A 16951-nucleotide genomic window follows, 5' to 3' on the forward strand; every position below is an offset into this window, starting at 1 on the left:
TAAAGCTAGCATCTCTAGTCTTGACAAAGACTTGCACGTGGCCCAATGTTTTCTGTTATCTGATGGATATGGTTCAGTCTTGCAGACCCTGACAATATGTATGGCTCCTTCCTTGGAGGCCAGAAAGAACTTTGAGAAGTCAAGCTGGATGTCGGACTCTGCATGCAGCAGAGGCCCCTGTAAGTAAGACTGCAACAGTGACCACACTGACCACACTCAAATGTCCAACTACACAAGGTGGGTAAATGATGCTTTTGGCTTGTCTTCATCTAAATCCTCCTCTGGCAAAAAACACACATTGTCAAGTACCTTGAAGGGGTTATTAAATCCACCAAGGACGGCTGTCCCTTGGACTTTGGGCATTAAACTGTCCCAGTGGAAGCACATTGGCTCCCTTTGAGGCAGAAGCTTCTGCTGTATAAAATTTCTGGTTTGGAAGCTGTTCTTGTGGCTGTAATGTAACCTAGGAGAATTTCAGCATTTTACACCCTTGTGCAGGGAGCCATTTAGGTGGTGGTTCAGAAGGGGAGTGTGCGTGCAAGAACCAGCCCTTCATGCTAGAAAGTAGTTAGAGGTCTTTGTTACTTGGACTGTTTCTATTTCTGTATTTTCCTTTCAACCAAAAATGAGAATTTTTGTGCATGTTAGTAATTTGAGCTGTCTGCAGTTTCTGTGTAGGGAAAAGGAAAGAAAAGTTTGCTCTTTGGAAACAAGTCAGTCCAGCCACCAAAAAATGAGAATTTTTGTGCATGTTAGTAATTTGAGCTGTCTGCAGTTTCTGTGTAGGGAAAAGGAAAGAAAAGTTTGCTCTTTGGAAACAAGGCAGTCCAGCCACCAAGCAGACTTAAAAAAAAAAAAAAAAAATCCATTTTGTTATGAAAGACATGGCAGATCTCTTATAGATGCATGTAACAACCCATTCTAAGAGGGCAGCTGTCACTAAATTAATGTTACTACCCATTATATCTGTGAAGCAGCTACCTTGTCCTGTACCCACACTTGTCTCTAAATGGTATAAAGTTACCATCCAGTCTTGACAGAACAGGTTCTGACTAGGCCAACTTACAAGGTCTGCTTGAATTCCAAGAGCATCCTTGGGAAGGAGCTGAAAGGATCCACTAGTCTGGGCTAGTATCCTTCTCCATCAGCATGAATTATGTGGTAACTTTTCTGTATGTAGTCATATGTATTACAGCTGTGATCCGGGCAAAGAATGTGGTGTAGTTGAGATCAGTGACCATAACACTACATTTATGCGTAGAGTCACTGCTGAAGTATTAGTTCCCATCCACCTTTCCTTCTTGCTTTCTCCCACTCTCCCTATTTAGATTTCTCCCATAATATTGAGGGAGGATGATGTACCTATTCCATCTTTTTCTTCTGTTCCCAATGCTCTAGGCAAACTTTTTTTCTTTTCCTCTGCTCCTAATGGGTAGGCACTGGAGGAAATCTGTCTTTTGCATTTCCCCAGGAATTTGCAGAAGCTGCAGTTGGGACAGTACGGCCATGAGGAGCACAGAAGAGGGGAGGACATTTGCTTCATTAGATATACCTCCATGGGGGGAATGAAGATGGTGCAGGCTGATTGCTCTTTTAATCTGGGATTCTGGCGTTGTACTCTGTGCTAAGGTGTAGCAGGCGTATGCTTGAATGTCCACAGAGCACAGGGGGTTGGGTTGGCTGAGTGGAAATTTGCTAATTCCCATGCATCTTCAGTTATACTGCAGCAGTGATCCTTCTCAAACATTTACTTTTATTTGCACAACTGCAGTTTTTAGTCCGCTGTAACTTTCTGTTGAGAATGCATTTTCTTATCTTTTTGTTTGTTTTTAATAGGGGACCTTTTTTTTTTTTTTGTAGTATGCTTAAATCAAGGAAATAATTTAAATAAAAGTATGATGCATTCTTCCACTTAAACATTTAATGGTTCTGTACAGGCAAACTGTATTGACTCAACTGCTGCACCTGAAGCTGTATTTGCATCTGAAGTGAAGAAAATGCAACAGGAGAACATGAAACCACAAGAACAGTTGACACTGGAGCCTTACGAAAGAGACCATGCTGTAGTTGTCGGGATGTACAGGTGAGTTTTGTCACTGAAGGCAAGATGATGCTATCCATTACAGGAGGTCAGTAGTCTGGCCCAAAGAGTTTAGGGTAAAGGCAAGTATTAATACAGTATGGTATAAAATTTTTGCAAATGTGGAGATTTTTTTTTTTTTTTTTTTTAACTGTAGTCAGCCACAATTGCCTGCTGTTCATGTTGTGTTTCTGTCATACCTGAAAAAGTAATATCCCCATGTAAAATTTCCAATTATTGCATTGAATTGGTACTACTTTAAGTAGATGTAATGTTTGTTGCTGGAATTTTCTAAGACCAGTCAGCATTTTGTCAGCTGTTTCATTGTTTGCATACTACTTTGAGGATGTTCTGTTGGAAGAGTATCCTTTTTCTTACAGCCTCATTTTATTGACTTTTCATGCATCATCCTGAAACTTAACATTCTAGTAACCCTGTCCAAGAGTGCCCTCACTTACTTTGACCCACCTCCCTTTGGCACCTTCTTCTGTTCCTCACTCAGTCTAAATCATTCGTCAGGAGCTGTAGCAATTTAATCTTAACCCTAGCCAAACCCCTATTGCACTTGAAAACACTTTTTGTATCCTGGCTTCAGGATGCACAAGCAAAAAGGGAATGTCTGTTCATCAAACTGTGTGTTGCACTCCATTTTTAATGTGTTCCTTAATCACCACCCTCTGCCTTCTTTCCCTTTTTTTTTAGGTTGGATTTGTCTTGAACTGAGCTGTTTATGAACTGTTAACCATCTTGCATCTGATCACACTGCTGGAATACACCAAAATTTGATTTTCCTGACCTAGCACTGCAGAAATTTTGGAATAATAAGAAAAATCTGTTTCCATCTTGAAATTTTTGTTGCATCCTGACTAATCTGGCCCTGTGACTTTCTTTTGGCCAGTTGTACTTGGGAGCAAATTACAGAATGGCACTAAATCAAATGCTGTTATAGCCAAAACAGCTTTCTGCAGTCTTTGGTGTTGCATGTTGCTCCACTGCTATGCAGCCTCATAGTTTTTATTTATGCAAGTTCACATGGGGGGTGCAGGAGTCCTTTCTATAGCAAAAAATGACTTTTGGGGGATTGCTGAAAATGCTTTTGGCTATTTATTTTCCTGACTGAATTTATTTATTTTATTTATTTCTAGTTTGATAACTGGGGAGGTCCACTGGGCTCAAGGAGCCTGTTTTCAGTGGAGGCCCGGGGAGAAAAGCTCCATATTACATACAAGAAAATCAAACTTATGATTATTTAAAACCAAATATAGAATTATATACTGAGATGTAGCAAAATACAATTGAAAAAAGAAATTAATAGTCCATGACATATATGTAGTTGCTTAGAGAGCCATTTGCACAGCATAAAGTTGAACTGAGGCAATGGAATAAGCTGACAAATATTTAAAAACTATGAAGTTGTAAGTCTTCTGTTAGTTGCAAAGAGTGAATATTTGAAAGACAGAAGTATAGGTTTAGTAGTATGTGGAAGAAATAAAGGAGGAAAGTGCAATGTGTACTAAGTATAAATTCAAGATTCTGGTGAAAGAAAAGGGGGACAGTTGAGTAGTAGAGAGGGAGGAGGTTGTTTAAAAGAAAAAGAAATCTGGTGTAAGTAGAGACAGGCAGTTTAGTAGCAAAAGTGGAGTACACACATGTCCGGGATGAAAATAGTAGCTAGTTAGCAGCATCTCTTAGCATGAACCTTACATGTAGGTAGAAAGGAAAGAGAAATTTTCCAGATAGGGAGAGAGAGAAGAGTTACAAAGCTATATACAATATTTACATTATATACATTCAAGGTTTTGATGTTATATTACATTAGATTCAGAGAGGGGAAGCTGTAGAGGAAAAACAGCAAGGTGTAGAGGTACATGTGGAAGTACATGTATAGGAGGCAATTAGAATAGGGACATTAGCAGGATTAAGTAGGTAGGGTGCAATTACATTTCCAATTATGGTGTTTGATTTAGAAGCCTTGAGTAGTGGTTTTACGTGAATCTGCTGTACTCTTGTCTGCCTGATTTTCTTTCTCTTTGAAAAAGTAATTTTGGTCTGTGCCATCTTGATTACGAATCAAGTTGCTGACTCTTTTTGGTCTAGTATCTTAAATCTTCACAAATGTTGGTTGTTACGCTGACCTAATAGTGTGTATTCATTGTGCTGTTACTGTTGCAGTAATAACATTTGGAATTTCCTGCTTTGGAAGCCCTGAGCTAGACCGAATACTAAAGATTTTCCCTATCCCCCTGGCCCAACAGCCGACCTCCCTACAGACATCAGGGTGTCTCGGTATGATTAGTCACCTGACACCATTTCTTCAGGTCTTTCTTGCACCTACCAAACAGGAGCCCCACTCTCTCTCTTGTGCAGTAGGCCAAGAGTGCAAACCATGAACACTGTCTTATCAAGCAATGTGGAACGGAAGCCTGACAAGGACAGTTCAACAGGGGAGGGGACCTAAAAGGAAAGTAAAAATGGAGCCCACCTCAATCCATAGGAAAAAGATGGCAATGAGGGAAAGGATACTGCAATAGTGAAGATGCCCTACAATTTCTGCTTTATGGTAAGAAAACACAACTGTACTATGTTCATCGTGCTTTCACTGTTGCAGCAATGACATTTGGAAGGATTACCAAAGATAAAGTGACTAAGGATAACATAGTAGCCCCCTGCAAGACTGCAGAGGCAAAATCTGGTAGCTTTAAATGCAGAAGACAAATTAGTATTTGCATAAGCTGAAGACCAGGTAGCTACCTGTAGATGAGCTTTGGGTACTTCTCCTTATGAAAACCGCAGTGGCACTGTAGCGAGTGTTCTAATGCTGTCAGGTACACTTTTGCCATAGTCTTTTAAAAAAGGAAATGCAGTTAGAAATTCAATTTGAAATGCAGGCTGAAGGTAGAAGTCCCTGCAGGGCTACCATTCTAATGCATAAGGAGAATGGCTTTAAGGAGAAGAACATATAGGAGGCTGATCACATCCAACTCCCCATCCAAGTTTAGAATTGGTGATGCAGTTGAGGTTGCTTTGCAGTTCATTGCCCATTAGGCTAAAGTCCTCTGCTGCATTTCTTCCTGAGACCACAGTGACTGCAGCTCATTCCTGAGTCCTCATGAGACTACAGGCTGTGATATTGAATTGGTCCAGAGCTGCTAAGCAGGCCTCTATTTCCAACTCCAGGGTTCTGATGTCCGAGTGTGAGAGCAGTAATCCTTTTTTTGTGTGGGAGGCAGTACCTGGGAACTGGATTTAGGTCACTACTGCCTGCCAGCGACTGTAGACCTTATAGTTCACCCCAAGTCATTCAAACCTGCTAAATGTAGTTTTGTTTTATAACTTGAGTACTAAACCAGGCCATCTTTTCCTGGTGAGGGCTCCCCTGCACCCTAGTGGCAGGAGTGTGCAGTTAGAACTCATCTGATTGAAGGTTGCTGGAATAGGGCTTAGTTTTTAGTTTTTTATTGGTTAATTTGTTTATATCAGCTTGCTCTTGTTTGCTACACTAGCACCACATTTGTCCTTGTTTGCACATTGCCAAGCAGTAGTGGGTGTGGGTTTGCCCTTGTTTGCACATTGACAATCAGTAATGGGCACCATTGACGGTTATAGACGCAAACACTTCTGCCTGCAGATTTTCCCTTGGTACTCTGATGCTGCATCAGTGAGTTCTCGCAGTTGTCATTCACTGACCGGTGATGCATTCAGCGAAGCTCCTGAGGTACCAATACAGATACTAGCCTTTCATATTTTTTGTCCACTTCTGTCCTCTACATCTCGTGGTCCTTCCTGTTCTGTCCCTGTTTTCTCACCACATAAACTTCCCTAGCGTTATGGTCAGACAATTTCCCACAGTTTCTCCACCCAGCCTGGTTGACATGGGCATCCTGATGCAATATAGCAATTGCTTCATGTACACGAACAGCCCACTTAAAGTCCACACAAATTCATTGTGCGAGAGAAAACTATATCAAGAACCTAGCTAAAATCCAGGCTCTCTCACCAGTCAGTTCTGATACTAAGCAGGTTGTCAGAATGCACATCACCTTCTGCACCTACCAAACCAAAAACAGATAAAGCTACATACGCGGAAGTCCTTACCACAAGCCTACCCTAACACCATTGCATTGAGCTCCCAAACACAAGCACGATTCACATAATACATCCTCTGCATAACATAGTACACATAATATATCCCACACCAGTGTCTCACCAGTCAGGCTCTTAACGCATAACACAAAAACAGTCCTCTTAGTCATGGGCGACTCAGTTGAGACACTCGTATGTCCCTCTCACCAGTTTGGATAAGGAAAAAGTCAACTGTCGTGCCAGAATCCGCCACATCACACTTCACTCAAGTCTTTCAACAGGCACTGTTATGACTCTGTCATAGTCCATGTTGTGAATTACTTGAGACGTACCTCATTGGACTACATGAAGAAAGACATGACTGAGCTCTCAGTCTTATAGGTTCATGGGTAGGAACTAGCCTATCGGCCCTAAGGCCTATACAAGCCTAGCCAAAAAGGTACCCTGATTTTCGCCACCCAAGAAAATTATTTTCCTGTGCCCCTGTCGAGCAGAGCTACAGAGGTGATCCCAGGGTGAATTTCCTGTTTCCCACCCAATCAAGATTTTTCTTGAAGCATGCTAATGAGGAGCTTTGTTTGATATAGATAGGTAGTTTGTTCCAGAGTACAGGAAGTCTCTGGGACAGGAATTTATCCCTCCAGCATGTTCTGTTTATTGTGTTGACAAGGTTTAGGTCCCTAGAGCGTGTAGCTCTGAGGGATTGGGATTTCTAAGTGGAGCATGTCCAACAGCACTGGGTGTGACATAGCTTTGTATGTTAGGCAATCGTCTGAGTAGGCAATATGCGACAGAGTAAAGCTGGAGTTTTTTGAGACTGTCTGCGTAGGGCATCTGTTTGAGGCCGGTAATCCTCTGTGAGGTATTTCTGCGGCCTTTCTAGTTGTTGTAGATGTCTTGTGAGGTACATACCAAAAGGGGCATGGTACTTGGGTCTGAGTGACGAGTAGAGGGGAACAATTACCTCTTTTTTTTTTTTTTTTTTTTTTCTGGATGAGAAATCTTTAGTGATGAGGTGTGCCACTTAGAAGGATTTCCTGACTACTGTAGCGATGTGATTGTCAAAGGAGAGACTACTGTCCACCTGTGTCCCAAGGTCTCATCGCACTTTCGGTGTTAAGTAGACTACCACCTATGTGGTAGCTCATGCGTACAGAGCTTTTACCAAAGGGATGACAATGCACTTTTTGGCATTGAGCTTGAGACCATGGCTTTGACACCAGGCATCTGTCTCAGTGAGGCCCTTTTGTAGGATGTCCACATAGTTAGGAGTTTCAGTTATGGCTCGTAGTTTGCAGTCATCTGCGAATTTCATTAGCCAGAAACCTTCTGTGCTAGCCTGTACTTCAGAAAAGTAGATACCAAACAGGAGAGGACCCAGGGCTGAACCCTGTGGTACACCAATTGTTACTGGTCTGAAGTCGGATTTGGAGTCTGCTACTTTCACAGTGTGGGTTCTGTCAGTGAGCCAGTTGGCAAACCCATCTTGTGATATAGGGATTTATACCTAGTTTAGTGAGTTTATCTATAATTCCAGAGTGGGGGATGGTGTGAAAAGCCTTGGCGCGATCTAGATAGGCTGTGTGAACCACCTTACCCTCGTCTGCGGCTTTGGTGACTGCTTCAAAGAAGTCAATCAGGTTTAGGAGACATGATCTGAATGTCTCTGGCAGGTATGTCCCTAGCCTTAAGCAGCATTTTACCTTTGCCTAGGTTGATACCTCAATACAAACACAAAATGATTAACTTCAGCAATTGGATTAATTTCTGGTGTCATTTAAAGGGGATCCAGTATGTCAGCCTGGGATGACGTGGTTGACAGACCTCGACAAAATTCCCCGACGTAAAAATACTCTCCAAAAACAACTTCAAGGTTATTTATTTACAGTTTGTTTACCGGGAAAGTACATTGGGCCAAAAAGAGCCCATTTTCAATGGAGGCTTGGGGAGACAAGCTTATACATTTAAACAAGTTTACAATTAACAAGTTAACAAGTTATAACATGGTTTCAAGGAAATAGCAGTATGCAAGAAAGGTATAATATGTTGTGTCTTTTGGCTTTTCCCAGTTAGGGGTCGCCACAGCGGAACTCCGGTCCGCTAATGATTGGCAGTAGATTTTTATGTGCAGAGTTGCCAGCCCTGACGCACAACCTTCAACGAAAGTACGCCCATTCACGCAGGTCTCCACACAGAAGTCGCTCTAGCTGAGAGTCGAACAGGACAACATCTTACTGTGAGGTGACAACGCTACCGCAGCACCACCACAGCAGTTGTATAATAAACTGTAAATCTTGGGGAATGTTACTCGTATTTTTTTTTTTTTTGTTTACCTGTCTGAGCCTTTAAAGGTTATGCTGCCAAATGACAGGAGTCTTAACCAAAAACTGCACTCTGTGGAAACGGTCTTCACCTTGGAAGACGCTGACATTTATGCAGTCACTGAGACCTGGTTTAAGGCTGTGGAAAACACCCCAGTTGTACCAGGTTGCATTCCCTTCCACACGGTCAGACCACAAACTAAAGGTCAGTATTAAAGGAGGTGTTGCATCAGTATTCATTAAAAATAAAAACACTTCTAGATTGGATAAACAGCATGATTCCCTGGAATTACTTTAGGTGCAATTTGACAGTAGGTAGGACCCCTTTTTAGGTCATTGCCAGTTATAGGACCCCCTCCATGAATCAGGATATCCACTCAGCCTACTTGTATCTATTTGAGTTAGTCAAGATGCAACCAAACACCCTGGTTTTTGGTGACTTAAATTACCCATCCATTGACTGAGTAAATTATACACGTTCTAACTTGCTTTCCCAAAATTCTTGAACTTCATCAAATCCAATGCCCTGGACCAGCTGGTTGACACACCCACAAGGGGCTAAAACATCCTGGATCTGGTGCTCACAAACATGGGAGACGGCTACACCACCCCCAGTGTGTGGCCATCCCTGGTGAGATCCGACCGCAAATCAGTCTCGCTGGAAGTAACTATAATACAAGACCCCCCCTCCCCACCTTAGCAACAACTAGACTAAAAAACTTCTAAGGCCAATTACAGCTTCTTGTGTGACAGCATAAATAGCTTCATAACCCTTCCCCCACTGATGGAACAGACACCTATGCTGAGTTGTACATCAGTGCTTTGTACGAGCACCTGTACAGTTGTATTGACTCTGCCATACCTGATAGAACTAAAGCAAGAGCTTCAAGGAAAAACAAACCTGCTTGGTGGACGACTGCCATTAATAGGCTATACAGTAGGAGAAAGAAATTGCTGCCTAAATGTAGGAGGGAACACTCAAGTGGAAACGCTCCCTCTTATTAAACTAGCAAATAAGACTCCTAGTGAATGAGGTCCTCCAAAGCTTACTATGAATCCAAATTAGCTTCTTTAACTAAAGATAACCACAAGGCATTCTTTAGTTGCATCCATAACTTCAAAGGTAAGGCCCAGATTTGTGCTGACCTCCTAGTTAATGATGCTATATGTACGGAACATGTAGATATAGCAAACCTGCTGGCTGACAGGTTCAGTGAAAACTTCACTTCCCTGTCCCTGCCACATATACCCCAAAGTATGTAGCTGTCCCTCACCTAGCATCTCTGAGGAACTGGTCTTAAACGCCCTCTCGAGTCCAAAAGTAAAGCCTCTGTGGGACCAGACAACATCCTGGGCTGTGTTCTACATGGGTTAAAACAAGAATTAGCATCACCATTGGGCATTCTTTTCAATCACAGCCTAAGCACTGGCTTCTTCCCACTGGAATGGAAAACTGCCACCATTGTTTCTTTGCACAAAGGGGATGCATCCACAGATTCCGGGAACTGTAGACTCCTTAGCCTGACCAGCCTTATCTACAAGGCAATGGAATGAATCATCATAGACCTTATTAACAAAGGTATAGGAAATCTCCAAACACTTGACCCCAAACAGTTGACTTTGTCAAGGGAAGGTCATGCCTGTTAAGCTTGGCAGACTTTTTCGAGACGGTCACCAAAGCCCTAGTCGAGTGCAAATCTATGCATACAGCCTACGTAGACTTAGCCAAGGCCTTTGACCCAATCCTCCACTCTGGCATCTTTGATACACACCCATCTGGGCAGATTCCAAACAGTAGGAGTGTCCCAGAACCAATCCCTGTGGAACACCACTGGTTATGGGTCTGCTGGAGGAGGTGGAGGCCCCTATTTTGACCATATGATTTCTCTCAGTGAACCAGTTTGCACCCCACCTGACAGGGTATCAACTCGTATATTTTCAGACGAGTTGCAAAACTGGTTCTCTGATGGAACTTACACTGTTAAAATAGGGGACTCTCCAACTGACCCGTAACCAGTGGTGGTCCACAGGGATTGGTTCTGGGGACATCTCTACTGTTTGGAATCTACTTCTCCGAAGTACAGGCTAAAACTAAAGGACTGTGGCTGACTAAGTTTGCTGATGACTGCAAACTGGGAGTGATCATTGAAACCCCTAGCAATGTCAATATCCTTCAAGAAGGTCTTACGCAGACCAAGACTTTCACACCAGTCATTAGTCTTAATGCAGAAAAATGCATAGTTATCCCTTTTAGCCAGGGTGGTGATCGTGCAAACTACCACATCAATAGCAATACCCTAAGCACACAGTCAGTGAGAGATCTTGGGCACACAGGTCAACAGCAACCATAACTTTGATCACCATGTCTCCACAGTGGTAAGAAGGGCAATTTATATTGCTTATCTTATAAGTAAGGGCATTGCTTCCAGAAAAAAGGTTAACCCCCCCCTGTACTCTTCCCGCATCAAGCCAACAATAGAGTACAACTCTCTTTGGTATGTTCTTTACAAACGCCTACAGCAATTGGAGATACCACAAATGTTCCTTGCAAAGAAAATTCAGGGTCTTCAAGATCTGACTGATGCAGACAGACTAAAATCATTGTCACTTTACTCTATTGTATAGACTGCTCAGAGGTGGCCTTTGCCTTGCATATAGAGCAATCTCTGACACAGCTTTAATGGAAATGCTGCACATTCACAAGTCAAATGGCACATGGGTCACTTGCTCAAAGGACCTTAACCGGGTATGTGACATAAATAGGACTTGCTGGAGAGGACAGATTGTCTCTCCGAGGTTGCCCCACCTTTGGAACAAGCTTTCCATTTGTGTTACACCCCCTCGTTGGCCCTATTTGTGTAATATGGATGATTGAATGGGTAACTGGAAATTCACCCCGGGGGTTCCACCTGTATCCCTCTGGGACAGGGGCAGTAGGTGCTGATTTTAGTGTCTGCTTGAACCAAACACCCCTGGGAACAAGGGTTGACCTTTGGTAGGCTTGTAAGGGCCTTGGGGCCATTAGCCTAATAATCTCATGTGACCCTGTGAATTCTAAGTACAAGTGGCAGGTAGATTTGACCTAGCTGACTGCCTGGATCCCCTGCAGTCTTTGCCCATGTCTCTCCACAGGATCTAATCATGCTTGTACAAGACTTCATGGATTTCAAGAAGTCTAGGTAACCATCCCTGGAAAAGAAACCTGCCCCCCCCCCCCCTCCCTGGGGAGAGACTGATTCCTCAGAATTACAAGATGAAGATGAATGTGCCTAGGTAGAGCATCTCCTCTCACAGCAATGTCAAAAGAATAGTATGAGAATAAAACGCAACATGGCTACCAACATTTTAGATATCACAGAAACCATGCCAAGATCCTTGTTAAATAATCTCCAAAAAAAAAAAAGCATCAAAACAACCCTAAGCTTTTTTGGTCTACTCTGAATAAACTATTACACCCCTGTCATGCCACAACACCCTGTCAATCTTCCATTGCCAGCCCAGCCAGTTCAACACTCATTTTATCCAGTAAGTTCTATAGCTAGTCAATGGCCACTTCACCCCTCCAACTTCCATCTGTTCTCGAAAGCAGCATACTGCCTTTTAGTTTTCAGCCCATCCCTGCATCAGCCATAAATTTTTACCTTTTTCGGTAAAACAAATCAGTATCTTGGTGAATGGATCATGTAGACCCATACAATTTGTAATTATTTGTGTGAATGTAGGCTTTAAAATTATACCATACCAATACTGTGTGTGATGCTCCTATACTGAGATTCACAGAAATTTAATATAGTTCTCATAATCTGACAAAGCATTTTATCTCATTACCTGTAATGGGGATTATATGTATCCGTGTAGAATTTGTCTAATCGTGTTCGCATCAAAATGATCATGTGTGTTGTCACCATGCTCCCTTGCAAAGGTATGGACATAATTGAGAAATATTTCCATAATGCGACAAATAAGCCCAATTATTGATTTCTGTTGTCATAGATGAGCATTAATTTTAGTCAGAAATTGATGTTTGTTCTGATGTGAATATTAATTTCACCCCTGACCTTGCCTTACTTCATTGCACACATTGACAGAAATATGGCAAAGATATTAATTTTCATAATACCACAAGCACTGTAGTCTGTACATGCATGATACTCATTTTGTGTTGCATGGGGTTATGCATTTTGATAGTAGCTTCAAAGGGATATGTCCGTTATCACCTTGCCATCTTTCTAGCAGAGTTTTTCATGGAAATGTATCATTTTTATAACCTAAGTCAAACCAAACAAATCTAATATCGGTGTTTGTACAGCATACAGATAGCTTTACTGTGTTACAAGTATTGAAACCATCTTAAAATGAGGTTTTCATAAAATTTAATAGTGTTTTTCTTACCATAGTGGTCTTTACTTTGGTCATGGTTGTTTCCCATCCTTTGTCACTAGGTGCATGTTGCCAGTATATTCTGGATTGCTGCCATTAGGGCCATCAGTCAAGAACAAGGCAGTGCCATATTCATTTCTATAAACTCCATCGCTTCTTAAAAGGTAAACATCTGCATTGATACTGTTATGGCTGATTGATCTGCCGACCCTGCATGAACCCATTCTGTAACCATATGGCCTTGTGTGCTGCCCATTGGATGTTTGCGTTTCTCCAGCACTGGTGAGGAATTGTTAGATGACACAAAATAACATGGCCCGACTGCATGTGATCAAAAAATCGCCTTTATTTGAAACCTCAGCTCTCCAAGTGGATGAGTGATATTGTTCCCTCCAGTGTGCAACACAAGAATGTCATGTTCAGGGTTAAAGGAACATTTCTCTTCCAGGAACTGCAGGAGTTCACTCCAATGCATACTTCTTCTTGCAGTCCAGTGTACCTTCACTCTAGATGTGGGGAAGCTTCTGGAGACATGGCTGGCAACTCGGTGAATGCAGGAATGGCTTGTCGTTCCAATGCTATGAAAGCCATGTCACTGTCACAAGGTAGAAGCACCTACACGGGGAAGAAATGCAAATAGGATGCAGGGGAAGTTTGGAAGATATTTTTGGGTACTACATGTGTGTGTAATCATTACCTTGTATGCCATTTCGATTCTTCACTCCCATCCACAGTGGTATTATTCTTTAGATAAGGTTCATTATTTGCAGTAATTTATTTTTATTTAACATTTTTAATAGGGAAAGTCAGACTTGAAACAAAGCCAATTTTCAGCAGCAGCCTGGGGAGAAACTCTCCAGGTGCATGTCTTTGTAATGTGGGAGGAAACCACAGCACCCGGAGGAAACCCACACGAACGCAGGAAGGACATGCAGACTCCACACAGAAGAAACCCCAGTTGAGAATTGAACCAGAGAACCTCTTGCTGTGAGGCAACAACACTACTGCTGCGCCATCCAGTAATGATGCAGAAGTACATACCTACCAACCAGGAAAATACCAGCCAAATGGCATTGGGCACAAATCACTGTAAATAAACATTTTTCTCCTGCCCAAAGTACAGCATGAATGGATACTGACAAGGGAATACAGAAGGGGCACATGTAAAGAGAAAAAGCAGAGTCAGGACTGCTACTCCACTAATGAACCCAGGACACGCATGGGGCTTTAGTGACACACTGAGGCATCTGAAGTGCCCCATACCCGTGCTGGCTACCCACTCAGACTGCTGAGACCAGCACAGTCTCTTGACTTCCTTTAGTGTCAGCAGTCTGCCTGACCTCTGCTTTTTCTATTTCCATGTGTCTTTTCAGCAATGTACATAAGGAATCAAAGGGGGAACTGACCTAATATATCTTAGCCTAACCTAAATATTTTTACTTTAAGTGAAGGAAGGGAGAATGACAGAAGAGATACAGAAAGGGTACATGAGAAAAGAAAGACTTGCATATGTTTTTTTCTTTTTGTGGGTGTCCTTTCAGGAACATAAAGAATGCATCACAGGGGTCTATTGAAACAGTGCATATCCAGGAAAGCAGCAAAATGGGACTGAGCTGAAGAGTCTCAAAGTACCCTACTGCCATCTTGGACAGTCCTAAGATTCATGGTGTTTTGGTATGACTACATAACTTTTTCTGTCATACATTGCCTGCTGTACATTTTCTGCTGCCAGCAATCCTTAAGACATGACCATTGTACTCGCCGAAGCATTCAACACACAGGCTGATTGTGCAGCTTTTGAATCCCTGTGATGGTTCAGCACGATGTTCTTCGTGCATACAGCTGCAGTAATCACATATGGGTTCTCTGCCGTCAGGCGGTCCCTCGGTCGGCCGAATTCCAAAGTCTAGGTCTGGCGTCGGTTGTTGTCGCTTTCTTTCCTGGCGTCAGTGAGGCAGGGGTATATAAGACACAGCCGATGCCATTTTCTTCAGTCTTTTGCCGCGCGGTGCCCGAAGCAGAAGCAGTTCGCAAGTGCCGGTCGGCCAGCTCCTGAATTTATGAAAAATTGGATATCTTGTTTAGGCCCAGACCACGACGTCTCGGGCTGTCGCTTTTGCGCGACTTTCAATAAACGCACTATTAAATGTCGGGCGGAGTTCGCCCAACACTTTTTAGTACAGCCTTTGATTATAAAATGTCGTCGGAGACTCCGACTACCGTTTTGACCAAAACACGCAAGGACAAGGACCGACACGCGAGGTCCATGGTCCCCACCGACACCACGCCAAAACCGGCTACACGTGGTCCGGTTCTCAGCAAGACGCCTATGCAGTCCCTGACTACCGACAACACGTCTTTGGCGGTGTCTTCTGTAACCGAGACCGCAGGTTCCTCGGCCCAGACCCAGACTACAACCACTGAAGCTACTGTGAGCGTTGAGCCTCCTAATGTGGAGAGGTCCACTTCCACCCATGGTGTCTTTAGACCTTCATCTTCCTTTTCCATTAAGGTTTTTACTAAGTCCAAATCATAGGCCACTGCATACAGTTTTGTTACTCCTATCATGGAAAATCTGTCCCTACAGGCATCAGATCCCACTCCACCAGGGCCACAGCTACCCCTACAGCCTTCCTCAGAGGAGTTCCTACCAAAGATATTTTGGAGGCAGCCACTTGGAGTTCTGTGCATACCTTCACAAAACACTACCACCTGCCTTTATATTCCAAAACTAGAGCAGGCTTTGCCGCTGCTGTGTTGCAGGGCATTCTGGCTCATCCCAGTTCCACCTACCCATATGTGATTACTGCAGCTGTATGCACGATGAACATAGTACAGTTTTGTACCTACCATAAATGTAGATGTTAGAGTGCTAATACAGCTGCAGTACAGGTTTCCCTCCCTCCTTCCCCTCTTGGTAAAGCCCTAGGGCCTAACCCCTCTTCATACAACCTGATGGGGTTATCCTTCTATGGTATATTTGCTTGCAACTAATGATTTTTGATTATATTGCATTTCATCTATATAAATATAATTTATGTATTGCCTTCCTTCTGGGGGCACCTGACATCTGGGGCAAGAAAGACCGAAGAAAATGGCGTCGGCTTTGTCTTGTATAGCCCTGCCTCACTGACGTCAGGAAAGAAAGCGACAACAACCGACGCCGGACCTAGACTTTGGAATTCGCCCGACCGAGGGACCGCCTGATGGCAGAGAACCCATATGTGATTACTGCAGCTGTATTAGCACTCTAACATCTACATTTATGGTAGGTACAAAACTGTACTTTTTCCTATGCTGGCGCAGTTTTTTGCATCTCTATTTCCACCACTTCAGTGGAAAATGTGATCCATATTCAAATAGTCTTAGGCTGTGGGAGAGTAATCTTAGTGCACTTTTTCCTCTTGTAACTAGCAAGGAGGTTCATAACTAGGTTCCTTCAAAATTGTAACTGCACTGCCAAAATAACGCATACAGTCTGACATTTGCCAGTGGCTGATACTTTCACAGAGCATATAATGAAAGCATTCACTGTGGCCACATCCCTTAAGAAGCCGAACATGTACAGCCACCACTTGCTGGCCTTTCTTGCATTTGGATAGCGTGTCCTGAGCTGATTGGCTGAGTCCACCCCATTCATGTATCTGCTGTACAGGCTTTCAAATGGCGGACATGGAAGCAATGCCTTTGATCCATCGTGCTTTCCCCTGCGTGTGCTGGAGACTGACAGAGTTTGGTTACTGCTAGTTAACAGAAATACTGGGTTGCTATCCTTACATTTTGTAACCAGCAGTGAGCCATTCTGTAGCTGCTTGCAGTACCCTCTAGGTTCTTTAACAATGGCCTGTCTGTTGAATGGTAGAGTCCATCCTGATCTACTGACACACACAGTTCCACAGCAGTGTAGCCCATCTTGCAGCAATTGCTGTGCCAGAGGGACAGAGCTAAAGAAGTTATCAAATTAAATGTGATGCTTCTTGCTAATCAGTCCCCTAGTTAAGTCAACCACAACTCTGTGCTAGCCTAACCACCGTATTCTGCTCTGCCTTTCCAGTGCTTACCTGGAATTTCTGTATAACTAACTATT

The 16951-nt window shown here is 43.0% G+C and overlaps 1 protein-coding gene across 1 annotated transcript in view; it reads left to right on the top strand.

Moving 5' to 3' along the window:
- FBL (fibrillarin) overlaps positions 1-16951 on the top strand; it is a 234594-nt gene that overhangs the window by 145754 nt on the left and 71889 nt on the right. Inside the window, exon 6 of the mRNA XM_044079354.1 lies at positions 1938-2083. Within this exon, the coding sequence (XP_043935289.1) occupies positions 1938-2083 (146 nt within the window). The remainder of the gene's footprint in view (positions 1-1937; positions 2084-16951) is intronic.

The sequence above is a fragment of the Protopterus annectens genome, chromosome 8.part0 (genome assembly GCF_019279795.1).
Source record: "Protopterus annectens isolate FY-2018-M chromosome 8.part0, PAN1.0, whole genome shotgun sequence".
NCBI classification, from domain to species: Eukaryota; Metazoa; Chordata; order Ceratodontiformes; family Protopteridae; genus Protopterus; species Protopterus annectens.